This window comes from Lissotriton helveticus, chromosome 1_1, assembly GCF_964261635.1.
Source record: "Lissotriton helveticus chromosome 1_1, aLisHel1.1, whole genome shotgun sequence".
NCBI classification, from domain to species: Eukaryota; Metazoa; Chordata; class Amphibia; order Caudata; family Salamandridae; genus Lissotriton; species Lissotriton helveticus.
The window spans coordinates 1489256721-1489282542 of NC_136057.1; the positions used below are offsets into that span (position 1 = coordinate 1489256721).

Consider the following 25822-nt stretch of genomic DNA (forward strand, 5'->3'; position numbering starts at 1 on the left):
CTTGACTCTACCCTGGACCACTCCATTCTATGCCACTTGACTCTACTCTGAAACAATATGCTCTACACCACTGCACTTTACATCATTATACTCTAACACATTCTACTCTATGCCACTGAAATCCACAGCACTGCACGCTATATAACTCTATACCATTGCCCTCTACACCACTCTATCCTACACCACTGTGCTCTACGTCACTGCTCCTTGCACCACTCTACTCTGCACCACGATACACCAGTGCAATCTATGCCACTGAAATCTTTGTCTCTACACTCTGTCACTCGAATCTGCATGACTCCACTCTATGCCACTGCACTTTACGACACTACACTGTACTCTGCAGCACTGAACTCTATGCCACTCTACGCCACTGCATCTACATTACTGCACTCCACTCCACTCTATGCCAATGCACTGTATGCCACTCTACTCTGCACCAATCCACTCTATGTTGCTTAATTCTACTCCGCAACACTGCTCTCGCCACCACTGTACATCCCTCCACTCTACCCTACTATGCCAATCCGCTCTAAACTACTTTAATCTATTCAGCACCACTGTACTTTACAGCACTCTACTCTATACCACTGCACACTATGCCACTTCACTCTACTCTGAAACAGTATACTCTATGCCGCTGCAGTCTTTGCCACTTTGTGCCACGACAATCTACATCGTCCATCACTACGCCACTCTATTCTTCACCACTGCACTCTATGCAACTCCACTCTACACCAATGCTCTCTACACCACTTTATTTAAAACCAATACACTCTTTGTCACTGCACTTCATGCCAATCTACTCTGCACAACTGCACTGTACGCCACTTTATTCTATGCCACACCATTGCCCTCTGTCACTTTATTCTGCAACACTCTACACCACTGCACTCTACACCAATGCACTCTACCGACACTCTGCCCTGCAGCACTGCACTCTCTGCCACAGCACTTAATGCCATTCCACTCTGCGGCACTCTACCCTGCACCACTCTAATACACTCTATGCCACTACACTCTACGCCACAATAATCTACTGTACACCACTGCCCTCTATGACGCTGTACTCTATGCTACTTCACTCTATGACTTTCTATTCCACTCTGCACTACTCTATGTCAGTGAACTCTACCCCACTCTACAATGCACCACTGCACTCTACACCACTCCCTTCTGTGCCACTCCACTCTGCAATACTGAATCGTAAGCCACTGCACTCTATGCCACTAGTCTGTACCACTCCACTCTTCCCTGCACCACTCCACCCTGCTCTGTACCACTCCACTCTACGCTTTTCACTCTACTCTGAAACAATATACTCTAAGCCACTGCACTCTATGCCACTGTACTTTATGCCACTCTACTCCACTCTATGCCACTCCACTCTGCACTCTATACCACTACTCGTTACCACTCCACTCTGCCCTGCACCACTTCTTTCTACTCTGAAACAATCTAATCCACGCCACTGCACTCTATGGCACTCTTCTCCACTTTGCAATATACGCTATGCCACTGTAGTCTAAACCACTGCACTCTATGCCAATTCACTCTACACCACTTTTTTCAAAACCACTGCACGCTATGCCAACTACTGTACACCACTGCATTTTATGGCACTATCCTATACAACATTCTACTCTATGCCACTGCACTCTAAGCCACTGCACGTTATGTCACTCTACAACATTGAACTCTACACCGATCTATTCTACTCTGCACCACTTGACTCTATATCACTGCTCTCTACACCACTCTTCTCTGCACCACTTCACATCACTGCACTCTATGCCAATACACTCTAACCTGCACTACTCCACTCTACCATGCACCACTCAATTCTGTGCAACTGTACTCCACTCTGCACCACTCTACTCTATGCCACTGCTCTCTACGCCACTGCAATCTAATCTGCACTGCTCTACTCTATGACACTGCACTCTGTCACTGCGCTGTACGCCAATGGACTCAACACCACTTAACTCAAAACCAATGCACTCCATGCCACTGCCCTCTCCCCTAATCTACTCTGCACCACTTTACTTTACGCCACTTCACTCTAGGCCACGTTACTCCACTCTACAACACTATACTCCACTCTATGATGCTCTACTCCATTACACTCTACTCCACTCAATGCCACTCCACTCTACAGCACTCTGCTTCACTCTATGCCATTCTACAACACTGCTCCACTTTAAGACTATCTACCCAACTCCCTCTATGCCACTCCGTGCCACTTTACTTCACTGTATTCTATGGTATACTACTCCACTCTATGCCTCTACACTCTGAGACTCTATGCCACTTTGCTCTATGACACTCTATGCCACTTCACTCGACAACACTGAACTCTACAAACCTTTACTCCACTCTATGCCACTCTACTCTACATCTCTATGCAACAGCCTTTATGCCACTCCACTCTGTTCTACACCACTCCACAACACTCTGTCATGACTACTCAATTCTACTCCCTCCTACTCTACAGCACTCTACTCCCTCCACAACACTCCACAACATGTTATGCTACTCCATGGCACTCCACTCCTCTCCTTGCCACTCAAATCTACTATAAGCCACTACGGGCCCCTTTACAACACCCCACAACACTCCACTCTAGTCCACTGTACGACACGCCACTCTCCTTCACCCCACTGACTTGTAGCCATGCTGAACAGCAGCCACTCTGGTGTACAACAATACAAACCATATTGGCAAAGCCAATAGCTCATGCATAGGCTAGACTTTGTGGCTTTGCCAATGCCTGTTATACCCAGTAATTTGGTACACAAGCAGCCACTGGGCCCAGAGGCTTCGGATATCTGACTTACTATGAGTTTTACAGGTGGCACAGCACACTGCCCTTCTGCAGACAGCCTAGTGTTTTAAGAGCACTTTTCAGAAACGTGGCATGGTTTTCATTAACTAGTAAGTGTGTATCTTCACGAAGAGGTTTAGTGTTCAAACTATCTGATCTCTTCCCACGCACAGCAGTTCTCTTGCTTTGGAATGCGTCTGCGCAGGGGGTTCAGGGTGCAGTCCCTCACATGTCACAAGTCATTTTACAGTCTTTATAGCGCGTCTCTGAACAATATCCAAAGGGCACTCTGGCTGCCTTCTTCAGGAGAATCTTGTCACTGTGCAACTACAGTGCTTTGCAACACTGCTAATGAAGAACCGAGGCAGCGATGACGCGCGTCAGAATGAATGATTTATGCTAAATTCTTGCATGTCGTGTGTGGTCATCTTTTTTAGGACTGACTTAGAGGCAGCTTTAACTGTGTCCCCAGCCTCAAGTTTTCAACAACAAAAAAGCGCAGACCTACGTCCAAATCTTTTGGTTAGCCCTTCACATCCTTTGGTCTTTTCAAGTGTCATTCACATTTTGCTTCAGCCAATCCGAGCATATAGCATGTGGCAATGGATCAGCCCACTTTATCAATCCACTGTCTTGACCTGTGAGTGAAGGCATTTTTTTTCGCAAGCCTATTTCACTGAGTTTTCATTGGGTACTTCTACCTTAATGTTCAGGAGTCTGTAACTTATCACATGCTCCTTTGATCTTGTCACTTCTGGAAGTTCCCATGACATAAGAGCCTCAAAAAATGTTTTAATTGTCTTTCAGTCTATATTGTGCCATATGTCTTTGGCGTTATTTGCCATGTGTGTGCTGTCTTGGAGAAGGACTTTAAAATGAGTCAATTAAAAAAAGTACATTTTTATCCTCCTCTAGAGGCCATTTACAACGGTTGTACTTCTTTACCTAATGCTGTGATTGGCACCAACTGTGGTTTAGTTTATGTTATTTATTACAAATGTTTAACACATTTATTTCAGAGCAATGGCTGTGTGAAAATGTTTCCCAATTTACCAAAACCCCAAAATAAATACTACCTCCGGCACCACAACTAAAAATCAGATAGACCTTTTCTTAAAGCCATGTTGCACACCAGCCCACAGTGCTGTGCAATATGTTCAAAAATGGGGGGGTCAATAACGGACAGAGAAAGGCATTACGCGAAAAACAAAACACAGGAGGTGCTGGGGGGATGGAAGGGAGTATCAAATGAAGCAGGAGGAGTGGGAGAAAAAACTGCACCTCAATCACAGCGTGATCAGCAGACATGCACTAATTATGTTGAATCAATCTGTGCTTGGTCCATGTTCCACATAAAAGAAATGCAAGTGATACTTGGCCTGCACTGGTCAATTTGGAGGCTCCAAAGAAGGGTTACACTGAAGCCAACGAATAGTAAGCAACGGCAAGGTTCCAAGCCCTTTAGTGTAAACAATAGTGTCTTGCAAGCTAGAGCACATGCGCTGCAGCAGGCTCGACCTAAAAATCACTATTAGCGACTACAGTACTGTCATGACGTTCATGATTGAAGACAATGACAGAAATTTGCTACCTTTTGGGGAAATGTTTGTGAGATTCAAAAATCACTAAACTAAGCACAGCTGAATATACTCCCCCATATTTCGTCTGCGTCCCTACAGAAAGATACATGTAATTGTCTGCTCATCACACACCATGTTATGTTATATTATGTTAATAGGAACTTTTATAGCACTCGTTCACCAACGGTTTCTTGGCGCTGGAGGAGTTACTTTCCAGAAAGAGTTACAGGTAAGGATGTTCCTGCTCTAACTGTAAGCTTGGGTGAAGCATAGCTGCCTCACCCCACTATTCTGCTGCCATCCTCTTACACCCTCCTTTATTTCCCACCCATAAGTTTCCCAGCTAAGGGACCAATCATCATAGGTTAACTTCCCAACAACTCTGCTCCTGCCCAGAACCACTACCCGAAGTTCAACATAATAAACATCTTGGCAACTCTGAGATACGTGCATGGGTTCCTGTGTGAACCCAGCTGTGACATAGTTGGCTTCAGAGAAAAATAGACTGGCAATAAGACAATCACCTCTCATTCATCAATTTAATAGATAAGGTAAGCGAGGGGGTGTGGGGGTGTTCTTCACCTTCCTGAATACATTCTGTGAAAACCTCAATCTAGCTGCCAAGCAAAGCCAAGAACATTTTTATCATGGGAGACTTTCATTTGAGGGTAGACCGCCCTACTCCAAACCTACAACTGACCACTCAACAACATGCAGACCCAGGGCTTCCAAAAAGTGATGAGTACGCAAGACATAGAGCTGCACACATGATGGATATCCTGTTCACATATACTATGAAACCTGTAATCTAGCTATGACAAAAATACAAACCACCGAACTAACCTAAACAGAGCTGCTGCATGATGGGTGGAGTCTTAGGGTCACACCTAGGTGGTCAGCATCACCGCATACAGGACAACCTGATGCCTTCCTTGGGGGAATTTGCTAACTGTTCTTGTGCCCAGTTTGCACATGCCCTGCGAGTAAAGACCCATACAGTGGAGAAGTGTGGCTCAATGGTTAGAGCGGCAGACCCTGATGCAGAGGTCTAGCCCGGGACCAGAGTTCAATTCCCCGCCTCGGCGGGTCTTGAGCTAAAAAATTCCACAGACCTGATGTGAAGCATGGAGCCCTGTCGCATCTTCCTCAACTTTCTTTGTGCTTTGTTTGTCTCCCTGCAGGTTCGACACAGCCATTGTTTGCAGCTCGCGTCGCTTCTATCTCTGCCGCCACAGTCCAGCAAGACCCTCTGGGGGCCGCATGGGCTTGAGAATTTTCTTGCATGCTCCCAGTTCATTCTTGGATTTCTGAACTCAGAGGTGGCTCTGGTGGGCATGCTGGACTGTGGAGGTTTGGAGCAGGCGGGCCTGGCCTGGGAGGGGCATAGGAAAAGAAATACCTTTTCTTGGTTGCTTCAGTTAATCTCTAAGTGAGTGGTTCGAAGGGAAATTATCTGGAAATTCATCATGATTTTGGTTTTCACGTTGCTCTTCTCTCAAAATAATCTGGCCCTACGCACAAAGTCCCAAGTTAAAAGTTTGAAATTCAACAAGTCACAATGCTGCTACCCCACCTTGGAGTGTATGTGAAGAAGTACAGGAGGCAGTATGGTTCTTGGAATAGACTTGTTTAATTAGGCTTCAGATACAGCAACGTCCTAGCCACAGGGCACCAAACAGTAACACATATGGCAATTAGCACACACCTTTCCCCCCCAAACACAAATAAAAGCATATAAACACAATGAAGCAAGAGAACATAAGAGAGCTCCAAGGAACCCTAAATCTGGAGAGTTATGTGCACATCAACTTACAACAAAGTTTCGTAAATTCCCAGGAGTTTTTCTGAGTATGAGGGCTCCTGCTTAGAGTAAAGTCAACCTTGGAGGGAACAGGTAGATCACCTTGAACAGAGTGGGCATTGGAACACAAGGGAGCAATCCTACCCAAATTCCAAATGCGCCCATCGTCAAGCTTCACAGCTTTGCAAAACAGTTTGGTCACCCTAAAATGAGGAGAGAATTTCGCACCAGCAGACTTCTGGGGAAAGCGTACTTTCACGCGGTCACCCACACATACAATCGTGAGAGAGACAGCAAGCCTGGCATCAAAATTAATTTTCCGCTTGGCTGCCTTGAGATCCTTAAGTGCCTGCCACTGGGTATCCTCACAAACAACAATGTAACCGTTTTCCTTCATCCAAGTCTGGAACATATTAGTGTTAGGGGTGCGACCCCTAAACAATTCAAAAGGAATTTTCTCAGTGGTGGAGTGAGGAGTTAAGCGATAGACCATAACTCTCTCAAGTATCACAGATCTCCAATCCCTACCTTGATCTTTGGCCAGTTGAATTGACTCCTTCAGTACACGATTGAACCTCTCTATCATTCCGTTGCACTCGGGGTGGTAGAGAGAACAACGTTTGTGTACAATCCCCTTTCTGCCCAAAATTCTTCCATCTCTCTTGACACAAGCTGAACACCGTTGTCAGTCAGAAGAGATTCTGGAAGACCTTCCCTACGGAAAATGTCTTCCAAGAATTTGGAAATGTCCCTAGTTTCTATACTCTGTGTCACCTTACCTTTTGGCCATCTAGAGTACATGTTGATTAAGACAAGGACGTAGGACTGCCCAGCCTTACTGGGATCAGGTCCCAAGAGATCTAAGGCTACATGTTGCCAACATGGTGTGGGTGTTTCTCGAATGATCATAGGTTGTACTCTAGTCTTGTAAACCTTATCACAGGCATTACATTCTTTGCAGTATCTTATCATTCACTCAACAAGGATATCAATGCTTGGCCTCCAAAAATGTAATCACCCCTTTCCTTAAGTTTTGGAAATACCCTGGTGTCCCTGATGAGCCAAGTGAACAATTTTTTCCCTAACAGGTGATGGAGGGACAAGCCTGGTGCCCCTCCAGTGTAATCCTCTAGCCACAGAGAGTTCCTTTAGAATGTTCCAGAATTTCCGGACACCTTCCCTCAAAGTCCTGATGCCTGTCCAACCCTCAGACACCAATCTGCATACTTCATGCATGTCTATATCTCTTTTCATGGCGTCCTTCCACTCAGCCTCGGAGACAAGCCCTTCAACAATTTCACACACCTTGAAGTCATCAATTTCCCATGAATCTTCGGGGTCAGGTGAGGGTTCCCCACACTGTTCAAGCACTAAGCAAGAGAGGCAGTCGGCGACCTTAGTATCTGCCCCAGAGATGTACTTAACGATAAAATCTAAATCTTGCAGGGCAATTACCCACTTACATATTCTGGAGGAGACACCGTCTAGACCCATCTTGCAGAACACATCCTTTAACGGCTTGTGATCCGAATGGACAACGAATAAGCTCCCCAGAGAATATTTTTTTATTTCCTCATGGCCCAGAAGATACAGAGTGCCTCCTTGTCGATTACGGAATACTGAAGCTCTGGACCGACAAGGGCTCTGGAGAGGAACATGATAGTCACTTCCTTGCCATCTCTCGCTTGCTTAAGGATGGCACCCAGGCCCTTTGTACAGGCATCAGTAACCAGAATTGAGCTTGACGAAGTGTCAAAGCTCTGAAGGGAGGGAGCCAAACCCAGAGCCTTCTTGACACCCTCGAATTTCAACTGGCACTGTGGAGACCATGAGAACTTCACATCCTTCTTTAAGAGGGATCTCAGCGTGAAGGTGCGGCAAGCAAAGCAAGGAACACATTTATTGTAATACTCCGCCATCCCTAAGAAGTTGACGAGTTCGTCCCAGGATTGTGGGACGGGGAGCTTCTCAATTGCCCTAACAAGGTGATCCTTAGGTGTGACTCCATCCCCGTCAAGCAGTGACCCAGGTAATCGATTTCCGAGAGATTGAACCTGCATTTGCACTTGCGCAAAGTCAAACCTCTCGCACCAAATCGATCGAAAACAGCCCTCAGTCTCGCATCATGTTCCTGTTAAGATGAGCCATGAACCAGGACGTCATCTTGGTATATCTTAACTCCTTCCACGCCATTCAGCACGTCTTCCATGACTGTTTGGAACACAGAGGCTGCAGAGCTCAAGCATAAGGGAAGACGAGTGAATTTGTAGGTGCCAAAATGAGTTATAAATGCAGTTAAGTTCATGGACTCATCATCAAATTTAACCTGATGGTAGGCCGCCCTGAGTTCAAGAGTGGAGAAAACACGTGCATCACTTAACTGGGCCAGCATCTCCGTGATGTTAGGAAGAGGGTACCTGTCAGCGACAACTACGCGGTTGAGAGCACGGAGGTCCACACACAAACGTACTTCTCTGGAGGCCTTGCGTGCAAGAACAACCGGAGCCAATCACTCACTCGCCTCCGTCTCAACAATGACCCCTTTTTCTTCAACTTATTAAGTACAAACGCATGGGCTCACTCATGGTCAAAGGTATGCTGCGCACCTTACACGTCACAGGAACAGCATCAGGCTTAAGTGTGATTTTGTGAGTATAACCAGAGAGGCAACCCAACTTCTCATTGAAGACCCCTTTAAACTCAGTACATGAGGTACAGTTTGAATCAACTTCACTTGAAACAACTTTTGAACCAATCACACTCGACACAACATTCAAAGGGACCGGATAGGGAGTAATGTCTCTGAGGACAATGCATGGATCGCAACCAGGAACCAACAACACACCCAGATCAGCCTGCTGAAACCAGATAATAATGCTGTCGCCTCTACAGGAGATATATATTTTCACAGCAGTCATTCTCCCTTTGTATTCGATATTGCCTAAAAAATACCCAAACAATTTTATGGGTTGACCACCATTGACCAGGGGCTTAATATCAGGTTTGTATACTCTCACCATTCCAAGGAAGTTTCATGTCAAATAATTTTTGGGGTGTAAGGGAGATTTTTGCCCCTGAGTCAAAAAGCATTTTAATGTTGCAATCATTCACCTGTACTTCATCTACAGGTCCTTTACCCTTGTTCAGTCCTCCTTGTAATAAAACTTCACCACAGTGTAGTTCATCATAGTCTGAATCACTTTCATACTACAGAGAAACCTTTTTGACTCGCCTGCCCTTTTTGTTCTTTTGAGCTCTACAAGGTTTGGCTAAATGGCTAATTTTCCCACAATTGTGACACTTAGAGGAGAGCGCGGGGCATGACTTGTTGTTGGGAAGATGACCGATCGAGTCACATCGGTAACACTTCATCTTTACATTTCCCTTGAGTTTAGAGGCAGAAGAGGAGTTAAAGGTTCACGTTGCTTCCAAGAAGGCTTTACTGGGTTCTTCATAACAGAGTGAACCTTCTCCTCCGGAACACCAATTTCTTTTTTGATTACCTCAACACAAGCAAGGGAGTGCTCTATCCTCTTGGCTATAGCAACAACCTCATCCAGCTTTGGGTCATCTTTCTGCCAAAGTTCATCTTTAATTTTCTCTATATTGCATCCTAGCATAAATTGCCCGCGAATGCGTTCTTCAAGAGACCCATCAAATTTACAGGTAGCACCCAATTTACGAAGAGCGGTAATATAAGCCTCAACAGATTCTACAAGCTTCTTCACTCGCCTCCCAAAATGGTACAGCTCTAATATTGTACTAACCTTCGGAAGGTAGTGCTTATCAAGTGTCTTAAGGTAGATCGAATTTATTGAGACTATCTGATTAATTATCAGGCAAATCTGGAAGGTGTTCAAACACTTCCTGTCCTTCAGAACCCAGGCAGTGTAATAATAACGCAGATTTTCTCTCTTCGCTCAGAGATACTCCACAAACTCTGGCATAATTTAGGAAAGCTTTTTTCCATTTCAACCAATGTAATGCAGGATCACCAGGGTTAGAGAGGAAAAAAGGATTTTTTGCATTTTGTAAACGAAGAACAAAGTATAAAGGTATTTCTGTCTTTTAGTGACCCCAAAGGTTTCAAAAGAGTACTATAGGATAGATACAGCAATAGTGGATTTTCTGAGGAACTCCAGTGTCTAAAATGTAGGATTTCCTTCATATGGATGTCAGAAGGTGTTTATGGAACATAAATGTGTGTTAATCTATGCAAATTAAATTGCGGAGAGTCCTTCCCTTTCACACTGATTAACTGCAAGGTGTGTATGCTCTTTTCCAAACCCGGGATGTCACTTACTGCTGGTGCATATGTAAGATGCTGGTAACATCTCCATACATGCAGTAGTGCAAGCCCTCTGAAAATAAAGCTATCAGAACATTTGGGTAAATATCATATGCTCAGAGCATCTTCAGATTTACTCCATTACAAGTCAATATGATGTTGTTTTATAAAGATACGCCACATAAAGAATATGTTATCTTGATATCCGGGACGGAATTAGAACGAATATTGAGGTAGGAGTAATTAGACACAGTGATTAAGTGTCAATTGCGACTCATTATTGATATTTATTGACACATATAATTTCACTTGGCTACAGGATTGATTCAACAAACCATATTAAAGGAAAGACAGGTATGCAAAGGGCACGCTTTAAATTACCTACATGATACACAGTATACTGCTGTTTTCTTGGGATGGTAGCACGCTTCGTTAATTTTGACTTAGGATATTCACCTATGTAACGTCACCAATACCGGCTACCACAAAATGAAGGAATAGTAAATGAGGATTTTACTAATGTAGATATAAACATGGGTTTCCACAAATGATCATCACTTGTGGCAATGCAAGTGTGCCTATATCCCAGGTGATTCAATATGTGTAATTCACACGCTGTAACAAGCATGCTATATTTCTTATGATATTTTTAGCCCTGAGGAAGTCGTGAAGTTCACCCAGTCACGACAAGCTAGCTGAGGCGTGACCCCGGAGGCCCTAAAGTGCTTCAGAGGTTTTTCCCAACGATTCAGCAGCGTCCCCCATAAAAGGCGACGCGGTGTAGCGAACAGGTCTCTTTTTCCCGCTTGCTTCCTCGGACAGAATTAACATCGCCAGGAGGCTTGGAGCCCCATCGCATCTCCCTCAGTTTCTTTTTCCTGCCCACAATCCCCAGGGCAAGCAGCGCCGAATAAGAGACATCTACGGGTACCTTTTTGTGACATAATGTGCTGATGGTGATAATGCAATGCAATGTTTTGTTTGGTGCAATTCCACTGGCGTGCATGAGGTCATACATAATATTCGTTATTATGTCTATCCTCTTTTTGATCTCTCTTCCAGGTCATGTCTGTTATGTCACATTTATGTTGGCAGGTGAGGTCATCATTGGTGGGACAGTTTTGGTCCATGCAAGGTATCTTTTTTGCCCCCAAACAAATAGCTGCGTCACAAGGCCCTCCAAGGGATGCTGGCAGCAAGTCGAGAGGGGGTGTTAAGGGCATGGGGTTGGTGGCAGTCGTTGGCACACTGTCCTTACTTGCCAACCACCTGCGCACTGAACGCAAGCTAGCACATCCCTGGGGGGGGGGGGAATGAAGGGTGTAGGGGGTGCCAGAGCGAGGTATTGCAGTGGTCAGACGGTCCCCTTGCACAGGAGTACCCTAGTAGGTTGATGGGTGTGAGGAGTGCCCATGGTAGGTATACTAGCAGGCAGACAGGCATCTTACAGGGGAATATCCTGGTAGGGGAGGTCGGAAGGTACAGTCCTCCCCTAAGAAGGGATCCACCAGTGTCCATTTTTGTTGGGCATAGGGTGTGAAGAAGAAGGGACATTGCAACCAGTCATGATCTCACTCGCAAAAGTATGTTGCAGGATGCACAGGAACAAATGTTTAGCTACGGTTAGAGAAATACAGTGTATTAGCGTCTCTGTCAAGGATATGTAGTAATCCCTGTAAACGAAAATATACAATTCTCGGATACTGTGCATGTGTCTTTGTGTATATGTGTGCATAAATACGGCAGGGGGTTGTACGACCTCTAAACCAAATAAAGAACGTGTTTGCTTTCTTGTCGGCGACCTGGGGTTGTTTGGGTGGGAGTGTCTGGGGATGATTTCATCCAAGGGCCATCGGTGATACCTGGCCATATACCCAGAGTGCTCTCATTTCAGTCCCCAAGTTTGCTCCTACACTACTTCATAAGTTTCAGAGGGGCACCACTGTTCCAATAGAAATCTCTTAGCGCTAGAACATGGTAGGGACTGAAGGGGAACACTAAAGAATACGCCCGCTCTTTCTGTGGGAAGAGCCCGTTTTTATTGGCACTACGTTGTGTTATGAAACTTCTCGAGAAGACCAAGCCAAGATTCGAACTGACGACCTACAGATTCCACAAGTCAGAGAGTTTTATCTCTCGAAATAAACTTACCACCTTCATGCGAAATGTTGCCATCTCTAAACGCATTATGTATTTTTCCATCTGACAGTTAGGGCAGACACCAGAACATGTAAACCAATATGCCCACGAATGCTCATGAGGCTGCAACGTCTTGCAATAACATTATTATTAATTTTTGTTGTTACTATTTATACTGACTATGCTAAGAAACGCATTGTCTTTAAACGCTCAAATAATAGGTGTTGCTATTAATAAATGGTGCGTATTTTATCAACCTCAGAAATAGGAATGGCTAAGATGACCAGCTCGTATCTGAACCTTCAAACTACATGTGCCCACTGGGCTGTCCTCTGTCATCCCACAGAAAAGTCCAGATGTTCGTTATGTCGAATGCATGTTTAGATAAAGCCATTTAGATCCAGGAAGAGGTAGTAGTTGCTAGTTCCTGCAGAAGTGTTTGCTGTTTTCTGTGATGTAGTGCGTCTTAGAATTAATCTCACAACACCAAACATATGTCTTAAAATCTGGACTAGACACTTATGCCCCGAATCCATCTTGGCAGTTTTTGTTGGAGAGAATCCACATCTTTGTCGAACCGTGGACTGGGTTTAGCAACAGTGGGAATGTGACCAGATAAATCGGTGTGTGTTATCATTAGCACGCAGAGCAAATTCCACTAAGCACTTTGTCACATAATTCTGGAATTGAGCTGCATTGCCACCTTTACATATGTGTGACGTCCAGCCACTCTTCTGCCCTTTATGGAGCACGGATCTGGAGCCAAGAAAATTGTGGTATGTGGAGGACGGTTGTAAATAATTTCATAAGAGCACACTTGATATGCAGACTAGAATCCCCAGCATTTTACCAATTATGCTGAATTAAGCCTCGCCCTTTTTAGGTGCCTGGAACACTGGGGCGTCCCAGGTAAGATGTTAGGCACTGCTGACGAGTGGCCACACAGTAATGTCCTTACAGATGTTCCACGCTACAAAGGGACACCTACCTTTTAATTGGTCTCCCATGTTCAGTCTGTTCTGTCTCTATTGGGCCTTACAAAGTTTTGATCTAATGGAATGAGCATTACCCAGAATGCTGTTCCGTCCTTATAAAAAGAAAATGCACTAATGGTTGTGGGGTAAGCATCCACAAATACATAAATCCTACGAAAGTGATTTTTTTTGTTGCCAAATCCTTACAGAAACCTGAAGCATACTCAGATAAGATGAGGCCATCTGTAGCAAATGTTTTTCCCACTGTTTCACCAGGTATGCCCCAGGTACATTTTACTTATAAGTGGTCCCTACAAATAATTTTTCGGCTAACTGATTTTGTTGGACGTCAAAGAAGTCCGGACTTTGGCCCAGTCCTTATTCATTTACCCTATGCACATTTGTTAAAGTACAACGTGCTTAACATCAACACTCAAAAGCTTGGGCACTCATGCCTCTAGTGAGGAAGTCCATGTTGTTAATGCTAAAATGTTCTGGTCATTTTGAAGGGAATTTCTATATATTTGCGGTTAACACTGAACAGGAGTAGCAAAAACAGAGAAATGATTTACCAATTGAGTGGACGGTTCCTGTCACAGTTTGTGATAACTGATTTCTATCATGAACTCAGGTGATTCATTTTAAGTATACCATGACGCTGATACCCGATAGTTTCGGGTCAAGTTTGAGCTATATAAAACTCTGTAATAATAAATAAATATAATAATACTTGTCTGTTATAATTGTAAACATATCTGGCTCTTAAAATCGAGTGACCTATTCTTGTACCATCATGTCGAATTCAGCAGTTTTTGTATTACATAGTTTCTCAACCCTAAATAAAGCTATTTCTGATGACGCCAGAAGTCAAATGGTGGTCAATTGTTTGAACTTTCCTCTCGTGGCTTCATCCAAGTCTCAGGAAATGGAAGAAGTAATGGTAATGAGGGGGTGTCCGATGCAATGACCATAAATCTACCGCAGGCTTGTTGTCCTTGTGTGGAAGGATCGGTCAATGTTGCGCCTTTGACCCCTGGTACATTTGAAACCCCTTTCCAGTTAAAGAACCAAGTTCTACACTAGCTCCAATCTAAGTTTATATTTCCAATAGCCAAAGCTGACCACATTTTGATGACAAGGGTAGAAGGTTGGATCGGCCATAATGAAAAGGTGTTCATGGGGTACTATTTCATTATTAATTTCAAACAACCAACATAAGCAGGAGATCAGCAACGCTTATTCTGACTGGCAAAACCATCACGCTCCTTCCTCTGGGCAACTTTTATCATTATTTATGTTGAGTCCTAGAGACACCTAATGATCGATCTTATGGACAACCGCCCACTGCCCAATATCCATCCGCTATTCCACAGTCTAATAGGTACTAGTGTTTGAGTACTTTACAGGAGAACGATTGACTCTGTACTATTGATGATCCTCCTTTTGCTAGCAATGTGGGTAGATGTCTGGACAAAGTTGGTGATCAGGATATGGGACGACCAATTATCTGACTTAGGTGCCTGTTCAAACATGTGGCTCCCACTCATATTCAATGCCATAAATCAAATATGTCTACTAGGCTAGAAGTAGACAAACACCTTGATTCACCTTTGGCAAACTGAATTCCCCGAACCACTGCCACATTACCTCAAGTTCTAATGCAATTTGTATTCAGGAGACTTTTTGTGTGGAGCCAGGACACGTTGAAGGGTTTACACGCTTTTTTCTAAGAGCTATTCCATCCCCAGCAAGGCATGGTAAAGAGGGGCTGCAGATTTTAGTACCTAATTTGTTACATTTTACCACTAGAATGGCAGCAACCATTTAATCCTATGTACAACTTCTTTGGTTCCCATCTAAAGGTGGGCCGGATTTGGTTGTTGTCAATTTTCACAATAGTGTTTTGACTCTTCCCATAGTACTGCTGTATATGCATTAGATGCAGGAATGGAGGAGTTTCAATTCCTTTTAAGTATTACTAATCTCGGGCTAGGTGATTTAAATATTCAGAAGTGCCCCCTCCATGCAAGATGGTGTGTAGTGTAACTGATGTTGAGGTGGATGAAATTCCGAACTTCCATCGTAATGACTATGGAAAAGCCATGAATCATTTGATTTTTGAGTACGATCTTACACTTTTGGAAAGAAGCTGTGTGGATGCAAACAAACATATACCTTTATTTATTGGCAGAGATTCGCGTACTATTATTGATCATGCTTTGATTTATTCCTCTGCTATGAATTTGGTCTGTTCCACTAATATTATTCCAACAGCGGTGAGTGACCACAACCCATCAGTTGTCTCTTTGACAATACAGGTCCACAATATCAAAGGAATTGCATGCAACACAATGTTGTCCCAGTTAGGCCTAATGGCGTCCGGATTAAGAGGGCAGAGATTGCTCTATGCAGAGTTCTGCAGCAACTGTTAGCTCTGAACTCTTTTGAATTCAGCTACTGTTTAGACAAGGAGGTGGACCATGATGGGCTACAGAATGCCTTTGTGCCGATTACTAGATCACTTAATTTACTACTTACACAGTCCTTAAAGTTAGGTGGTACAGGAAAGCAGGGGTGGTTTGATCACTCGTCGGCCCGGCAGCCAAGCTCTTATGGAATGCCCTTCGCAGCTCTCCTTGGGACTTTTCAGCTATCCAGTACCTGCGCAAGAACTATAAGCAGGTGCTCGCAGCGAGGAAGAGAGTATTGCAAGAAGAGGCCTGGTCAAATCTTGCACAGACAACTGAAACAAAGGATCCGTCACTATTTTGGAGCACAGTAACCGCCCCTTTTCTAAAAGATGACTCACAGCCTAAACTCACCTCCCTGGTATCCAGCAAAGCATGGGTCACCCACTTCATGAGCATCTTTGACTCCCATATGGAGAATGCATCATCAACAACAGGCAAGGGAGAGATGCTTAAGTCTCAGACCCATCTGTATATAACTTTGGAGGAGGCTCTTGTGGCTATAAATACGAGTTTGGGGGTGCCAGGACCAGATGGGCTTCAAGTTGATGCATTCAAAGTTATGGGGGACTTTGGGGTCTCATTCTGACTAGGGTACTTAATGCAAATGCTGAGGGTTCATGTCCCCCCTCTTGGGCAATTTCGATTATAGTCCCCATCTATAAGAAGGGGAATATATTGAATCCTAAATGCTACCGTCCTGTCTCCCTCCTAGAATCCTCAGCCAAATTGCGGGTAAGGTCCTTCTATAGAGATTGGAGGATTGGGTTGAGAGCAATTCTATCATATCTAAGGTATAATTAGTTTCTTTGCAAGATTATATCAAAATCTGTTGGCTACAGTTCGGTACGGCCTAACAGGGAATGTTCCTATTTATTTCATATTAAGAGGGGAATTAGACAGGGGTGTGTATTGGCACCGTTACTGTTTTAGCTTTTTATTAATATAGGGAAATGGTATCCTTCAGACTTTACAGGCTGATGCACCTATGGTTCTAAATGTATTGTACACCAACGACGCCGTCTTGTTATCAAGGACACTCAGTCTACAGAAATTGATGGACACGTTTGGGAATTTTAAGAAAGCTGGGAAAATGAAGATTAAATAGGCCAAACTATTTATGGTGGTTTGCTGGGCAAAAGTGCAAAACTGCAGAACTTTATGTATTGAAGGTTCACCAATTGTAAGTGTTAACTATTCATGCTATCTAAGGATTGTATTCACTAATAATGGATCTTGGACACAACAGGTTTTAAATGACTAGCTGAATATGAGATGAATCTGTGAGGGAGTATTTAGGTTGTCCAATAAAATTGGCAGCCGACAAGTTAAAGAAATAGTTGAATATTTAAGGCAAGATGCTTGTTAACCGCAACTTTTGGGGGAGGCCTGTGGTGCTATTCACCTAGCAAATCCTTCAGGCAGAAGACACCCGCTTCCTTAAGCATTTGCTTTGTGTACATTCCTCTGCATCAACTTTTATAGTCCATAAGGAGGCAGGGTTGCACTTATTGGAGGACTAATTAGCCTTATTACTTTGGCAGCCAATCTGGGCAAACACAGAAACATGTTTTACTAAATCCATTATTTTTGACTGTCTAGCCCCAGATCATGCTTTTAAATCCCTAGGTTGTCATATATAAATGAAACGTTTAATCTATTATTCAATTTACCTTTTTTAAGAGACCCTCAAAGATTATTTTCCATTAAGAAGAGTGTAATTGAGGCATCCTTTTTAAACCACAGACAGGAGCGTAGATTCTGGGAAGAATTCTAGGAAGCATACAGTTGTTTCAGATATGTATCGAATGATCTATATGAGGCATGTCCATCTTATCTGACCTGGATGACCAACATTCAGCCTTGTTTTGTTTTACCCATCGTACATCATCTAGTTGCCTTCCCTGACATCAAAAAAATGCCCATAGTCATGACTCCCTCGTGCATCAACACAAAGCACGCAGCACTTTATTTTAATCTGCAGTTTTTAGGTTGGTCTGAGGAAACATTAACTAAAACCAATTTTCGTAGCACAAAATATCAGGGCATATAAAATTGCCTTAGATGTTATATTTGCACTTGGGAATCCTTTGGTATGTTTCAATATTGCACTTTATATATGGGGTGCCACATATTTTAGGGAAAGCATTCGACTGTAGTGAACTGATAGTTTTTTTTACTCTACATTCCATTACAGTCGTTTTGATGTTTGATATTTATTGATAATATGTTTTATGTACTTTTATGGCCATTGTATTGTGCCGAATACATATTTTGAATCGATACGGTGGTTTGGAAGGGTTAGTAAGAGAGTATGAGGAGAAAACCTCGCAAACATGTCCAATTCTAAGCCTGAGACTCTGGCTAGTGTCAGCTCGGAGACTGGCGACGCAGTAGCCCCGTTCAATGGAGCACGCAAACTGTTAGTCATTTTTATAAATCACACACATAGCACTCTCAGGCTTACTTAATTCATGTTTTAAAGCTCCTGTAGATGCACAGAAAAATCCAAATTACGCGTTAATATTACTAAGAACAATTACTGCCAATAATAACAACAAAATAACAAGACCAATTATAGCCATGGTAATAACATGTGACCTTCAAGCAGAACAACTATTTCCCTGCAAAGTCCAAGTGCTGATTGTCTCACATATTGTTTCTCGGGTGGTTGACCTCGGAAGGATTATGTTCTGAGGAAACCTGGCGTTCTTTCTAAGCCGCGAGCGCGGAAGCCCCCTTAGCCGTCTTGCTGGCTAATGCTTACGGTGCGGTTTACAGTAAGGGGCTGGTGGTATCCGTAATAACCGTGCTAATGGAGTCGAGGCAAGTGACGTCTAGGTCGGCCGCAGACATACGGTCTGAGCAGTCACGCTATGCAGAAGTGGACAAGGGCGTAGACAGGGCCGGCCTTTGGCACAGGCGAGCTAGGCCCAAGCCCAGGGCCCAATATTCCGAGGGGAGCAGCAGGGAGTTGCCTGAATTAATGTTATGCAAACAGCGGCTCGTCCACCCCGCCTGGTCTCAATCGAGTCCCCGTAAAAACGTTGTAAGCGGCCCTTAATGTACCTCTGGGTTATTTTGTTAGCACCCCATCAACCCCCTGCCATCCTCCCATCTTCCTCACACATTCTGCCGCCCCCACAACAAACGCCAGATTTTCTTTCCGCCCAGGGCGCTGTCCCGGTCAATCCGATTTAGGACCTGCCCTGGGCAAAGCTACCAATTGTGAAACAGGTGCAGTGGCACCGGGGCCCTACAGAACCCAGTTTAGGGTTGTATTTTACTAGCCGTTTAACAGTTCGGGATGGGCCATTTGCGTTGCTTGCACCCAAGCCCACTGCACGCTTGCTGCGCCACTGGAACTGAACTAACCTAAGGTAAGCAAAGAGTGTTATTGAAAGGCGAGCGCCTCCCATCGCTCTTTAAGACTAGCAAGGCGTCACTGGCCACGGCATACGTCAACATGCTAACCCAGCAGGGGCGTGCATACATTCACTAGCACTATCTATGGGATAGAGCAGTATAGAGACAGTTATTGCGTTATGCCCCCGGCCCTACTGGCATGCAAGGGTACCACATAACTACCCTATGGGTCACTTTACCTTTTAAAACATAACGCTTGTGTCACTTGTTTTGGGGGAAATCGCGAATTCGCCATAGTCGCCTCACGGCGCTTTGCGGAGAGGAAGGTTCCCACGGGCCAGGAAGTTCTTCTGTCACCTTGGAAAGGGACAAACCCGTGTACCTTCCACTGTTTCATTGGCTCGTATATGATGGGATCGCGAAATGGGAACGCCTCGGTCCACAGGGAAGAGAAGAAATGGACCACGGCCCGAAACAGAGAAAGAATTTACACGTGTGGCTGGATGGCAGGTTATCAAACACAGCTTATTGGGTCAATGCATCTGCCGCGAGTGTGTAATGTGACCGTTATATATTCAGATTAAAGTTCATCTCAGATCTATGTTCGGCAGAAAACACCATCGTAAAGTGGGCACCTACCTGGGCTTCCGAGCGCTGCCGACCTCAGGGCTTCCCTCCCTCGGATGCCATCTGTAGAGAAAAGGGAATCGGCTTCGTAAATGGTGTTTAACATTTGCTGTAATCCTGGCATTGAGCAGCGGTGCCTCCTGTCCCCGTCCTGTGGCGCTGGCCGTACTCATCCGAGCCGGGCACCGGGCGTTAAACCGCGGGGGTCCCGGCGCAGGAGCGGGCACATGCTCCGATGCCCAAGAGTCTGTGCACCGCGTTCTCTTGACTGGTACCGTCCACCCTGGAAGTCTGCGGTTATCTCTTTCTGTCGACACTGTGTATCTTCCGGTCAATCGACGTGAGGCCCCTCTCTGAAGATGGGGGTCAGTGTCCTGATTAGAAGCTGAAGTTTGCTAGTCCATCGCAATAGTGCCCCCTCTTTTCAACGCCCGTCCCTCTTGCACCAACAATCTGCGATACTCCAGCGCTTGGCAAGGGAGGCGTAAGAAGTTCCGGAAGAACCTGACCCCCAGCCCTCTGGAGGTCCGATCCCACCCGATGGCCCCAGACAGCCCCCGGATACTGTCGATCAGCTCCAGCTGGCGGTGGCCGAAATCCGAGCCCAGCGCCCCAGTCTAGGAGTCAGCGCCTCGACACGGCTCTGCAGCTCCGCCAGCCTGTTGCCTGCAGAGGCTCCAGCGCGCAGGCATCTAGAGGGCAGTGCAGCCTCCAGCCCCGGGCAGAGCGCGGCTCCAGGAAGTGGATCGTGCACACTGCATCTGCGGGACTCCTTGGGTCTCTGCAGCACTACCGGGCACCTCCTACAGCTCCCTGCACCCTGTGCACCGAGAGGTGAGGCGGCGCAGCCCCCTCCGCCCCGGGATCCACCTGTGCTGGCCCCCTGCCTGCCCTCCCCCCGCACATCGGCTTCGCGAAGCTCTACTGCCCCCAGCCCTGATTGGGAACAGAAATAGCACGCAGGGGGCGGGGCCGGCCAAAAATAGACTAGTGTCAGAAGTCAGTTACACTCGCAGAGAAGCTGCATTGTTAGGGCGTCGGCCCGCTGATTGGAGCAAGCAGGAGCCACTCCGACGACACACAAGAGAGGAAGCGGGGGCCCCGCCCTTACCCCTGCCAGGCTGAGCAAAAGACTCGATCAGGTCTGCCTGCCCTATTCTCTGCCCTCCTACCACTCACTGCCCCCTTCCTTTAGGCGCCCTGCTGCAGGACACTGCTGCTTCGCCCGCACCGATTTTCAGAACTGTCCTCAGATTCACAAATCGGCCTTACAACATAAGCACACACGCCGGAAAAGTACACAACTGTACTTCGTGTGCATGTAAACTGTGTGGTGCTCATGTAAAGAAAGCGCTCGAATACCTTCGGGGCGAGTTCGCGCCATACAAAACTGCAAAAAAAGTAAACGAGCCTACTTTTTCCTTACGTTGAGAATCTACCCCCTCTGGGAGGATGTGGGTTTGAAAGTTCTCAGTTTAACAATATGGATTACGATTACCCCAATACCGATTACATCCCAGCAAAACTACAGATTGTTTTATCTTTAAAAAAAAATAGGTGTTGAAAAATGGTCCGAGTGAAATATTTGGAACCTTGATGAATAGTCAGGGCTTTAAGTGGGCTGCGTCCTGCCTGTACTTTGCACCGGCAGATCTTAAAAGCAGGTGCCGAGACGGGTCCCTATAGGGCTCAACTACTTCGTCCTCACTCTAAGAAAGGGGAAAACAATCTCAACTCTGCAACAGGTCACTGTTTTTGATGTAACGTTTCTTTTTTTTGCAGTTCTATATTGAAAAACTCTTAGTGTTTTACATGAGCACCAACAAAGACATATTCATGTATTTTTTCGATAGGCACAGGCGGTTAAGTGATTTGCTCAGAATCACAGGATGTTAAGCCGCTGCTGATACTCAAACCTGCTTCCTCAGTTGGAAAGTTGGCAATCTAGCCATTACGCCATAACCTCTCGTGCAAGAACTAAAGCATATATTATATACAACAAAGCCATAGTTGTATGTATGCATGTAGTATATGTATCCTAGCAACTATCAACCTTTGACAAAGCTAATAGTCCTGGCTTGTTGTATAATACATGTGGAGACAATAACAGAAGCAGCCAAATACCAAGCGGGTCACACATTATGCCGGGCACAGAATATTGCGGCCACACCGCTTTGAGAGACCCACCACTTTTTTTTATCCCACTTAAGGCCCTGCAAATAGTCTTGTTTGGTAAGTGCCGGGGTTGTTCTCTCTGCTCCGGAAGGCAGCAGCTGCAGAATATTACTGAGATAATTTCTATTTCTGATCAATGTAAACATGTTAACCATGTTGTCGTGATTTGAAGATCTTCAAGAGTACATTTTATTTAGCTGGACTTTAATGTCAGCTGTAAGTGCAAAGGGGAATTTTTTCTCAGGTGCAAAACCATGTTCAGAACTCAGGTACAAATGCAAACAAACCTTTGATTTTAGGTGTGAGTTTGGTGGGAGCTCTTATTTAATGTCTATCAACATAATGGCTCCGCATGTAAGTGTAAACGCAGGATAATCTCTCTGCAAATGTGGTCAGGCTCATATCTCAAGTGAAAGCGCAGGCTGGGCTCTATCTGAGGTTACGTGCTGGCCTTGAGCTGGTGTTTAGCCAGTGCCGGCTGGGTAGATTTGAAAGTGGTGAGACATAAAATAATTATTGTACTGCACTGCAGAGAGCGAGCGTAGCGAGCAAGCCTGAACAACCTATGGAGGGTTGGGGGTGGGGGGGGGAGGGGGCGGGGGTTCCCACGATAACATTTTGAAAAAAGAGTGGGCAAATGATGCACTTTCAAGCAAATGTGAAAAAGCAAGAAGGTTCATAAAGAATTATGAAAGTGTAGGTATGACATCAATAAAGAGACTTCATATGATAATGACGTAGGTTCGTGTTGTTTCTGAGCTCAGTACTGCCCTGCAGCAGTCATTTTGTACATACACTCCAATTCATAAGCAACCCGTTTAATAATCTATGTAATATTTCAGCCCACAGAAGCAAGATAACATTAGCCTTTTATCTGTGTATGCAGTGTGCATACACACATTACAAACAGGTTTGAGGGTCCTACAAAGCTAACAGTCCAAAGAAATTCGTAATGGGGCAGCGAGACTGGGGCTTGGTGCTTGACGGGTCTTACATACAAGCTGCAGAACAGTAGGTGTTCCTGCTGGATAAGTACAATCAACCATTGGCTATAATTGTGCAGATTTTTCACTTATTTAAAAAATAAAATACAGGCTCCGCTCCTTTCAGCACTCCTACCAATGCAGTTATTAAGGTGCACTCATGTAGCTTATAGCCGACCCTGGTTCCCAGTGCCACCATCCCTGCTCCTTACCTTCGACAGGGGCATGAAACAGCGCCTCATGGTCATAGGGACCAAGCTTGGCACCCACAGGATTCAGCATGAGCATGCCAGACTTTTTTTTAAACTTTCAATGTTTGACCCGTCGCACAGCACACACTCGAATCTAATCATTGAATCTGTGGCGCTTCAGAACCATTTCAGTCAGTACAAGAGGAGAAGCCGCCATTTGCTGCAGGCCAAAGCTGGAAAGAGTGAACATGGAGAAAAATAAAACATACCTCAAAAGTTGGCGCCATGCTACTTGTCACTCCAGCTGCAGACTGTTGCTCACAGAACACTTTCCCCATTATGGTGACGCGAGCAGCAAGTGTAACCTAGTCATATGAGAGAATGCTATTAAGAAAGGACCGGCATATTTGAATTAACTTTGTAATCTCCTGATTACAAAGTAAGATTCAATTATATTAACAGGAACTGCCTGAGAAAAAGTTCAAACGATAATTTCGGTCACTTGGAATTTTAAGGCGGAATTCGCTCATACTTGTACTTAGGGGCCAATAGCCATTTTCAACTACAAAATGGGCACTGTTTCCACAAAATAAATCACAAAGGAAATATTAAGTGCACAAATAAAGGAGAGCTGGCCTGTAGATAAGTAGGTATGAAAGGGGCAACAAGGGGTGTACCAGTTGAAAACAATAGCAAAGGGACAGAATGTATGAAAAACAGATAGTAATGAAAATTGAAAGAAGCACAGAAAGTATGCAAATAAGAAAGACAAAACATTGACATTTTTGGTAAAAATAAAAAGAAGTAATCAAGATATTCTTCTGTATTATGAGTAGAGTTAGAAATCTAAAAACCTCTCCAGCCACAGTATACTAAATATGTAGTAGTAGATATGGTGCTCTTACACAAAGCACATACGGCAGAGAAAGAAAGCTACATTGTGGAACAGTAAAATTACTACTAGTCCCATAAGGGTAAAATATATGGTGTGAAGGTGGCTTATTGCTGGAAATGACAGTTTTCTTTGCCTCAAATATAGCTGCCAGTCATTTCACATACCCCTAAAACAGGCAGATAAGTCTCACGTCATCCATCACAAATGGTGTTAAAGTCATCTCCATCCACATCTCTACCTGATTCAATCTACTTTCCCCTGAACTCTGAAATATATCCTCTCTGTCAGAAACCTTGGGGTTCACTTCATCCTTATATAAAAAATAAATCCTATACAACCAGCAGAGCAACCACAATTAGACATATGCAAGATATACCTGCACATTCCTTTAAAATCAATCCTTAATACACTAGCAGCCATGCCCAGCATGCACGCGGGAGATACGCAGGTGTTCGTGGGTGTGGTGGGGGGGGGGGGGTGGGCTGGGTTAGTAATAAAAATAAAAAAATAAAACTTTACCTACCTTACCCCCGGGTACTGCGCCGACTCCGCTTCTGCATGGTGTATGGGTCCTGGGCCGCGTGTTCCTGCAGGAACAGGAAGCATCGAGGCAGCCAGCAGGCAGCCTCCCTCCCCTAACCCAATCACAACGCTGCAATGGCAGCGTTGTGATGTGTGAGGCGCAGTGGAGAGCGCCCTAGCCGGGCTCCTGTTGGGAGGCCGTTTCCTCTATGTAGGCTGCATGCAGCATACACAGAGAATAAGCCTTTGCAGTGCAATAGGTCTCGCATTAGGAAAGTTTGAGCTATTGGTATTGTAAATTACAATATTTTTTTTTATGTATTGGTTTTGAAAATAGCGAAATTAATAGCTTTGTCATTTAAAATGCCAATAGTTCTAACTTTCGCAAATGTGACACCGATAGCATTTGTAATGCAATATTTGTTGTATTTACGTGACTTAGATGTATTGATATTACAAATAACATTGGCTTTTAATTTTTTAAAATAATTAATACTTAAATAAAAGTTATTGTAATTTATAATGGCAATAGCTTAAACTTTTGTAAATAACTTTTGTGAAGATTATGTTGAGTGTATTTTATTGTGACGAAAATCCAAGAACAGAAGTGAAATATTAACATCTTTTTGTGACATTTGTAATAAAGCTTGAAACATTGAGAGAACATATTTGAACCAGTTGTTGTTGAATGGTTGCACAAATTGATGCTGTGGTGGCGCTGAGTGATGTAGTGGCGACGAGTGATGCTGTGGCGTTAAGTGATGCTGTGGTAGCGCATAGTGATGTTGTGGTGCTCGTGAGTGATGCTGTGGTGGTGCTGAGTGATGCTGTGGTGATGCTATAGATAGAGGGAGGGCGATAGATAGAGGGAGGGCGATAGATAGATAGAGTGAGGGCGATAGATAGATAGAAAGGTAGAGTGAGGGCGATAGATAGATAGATAGAGTGCGATAGATAGATATACAGATAGATAGAGTGAGGGCGATAGA

General features: G+C 44.6%; 1 protein-coding gene across 3 annotated transcripts in view; it reads right to left on the minus strand.

The window, feature by feature from the left end:
- HDAC7 (histone deacetylase 7) overlaps positions 1-21026 on the minus strand; it is a 706897-nt gene extending 685871 nt beyond the window's left edge. For all 3 annotated transcript variants that reach the window (XM_078686538.1, XM_078686533.1, XM_078686525.1), the window contains exon 1: positions 20080-21026. In XM_078686538.1, coding sequence (XP_078542664.1) covers positions 20080-20191 — 112 coding nt within the window. In that variant the 5' untranslated portion in view covers positions 20192-21026. The remainder of the gene's footprint in view (positions 1-20079) is intronic.
- Positions 21027-25822: the final 4796 nt, after the last annotated feature.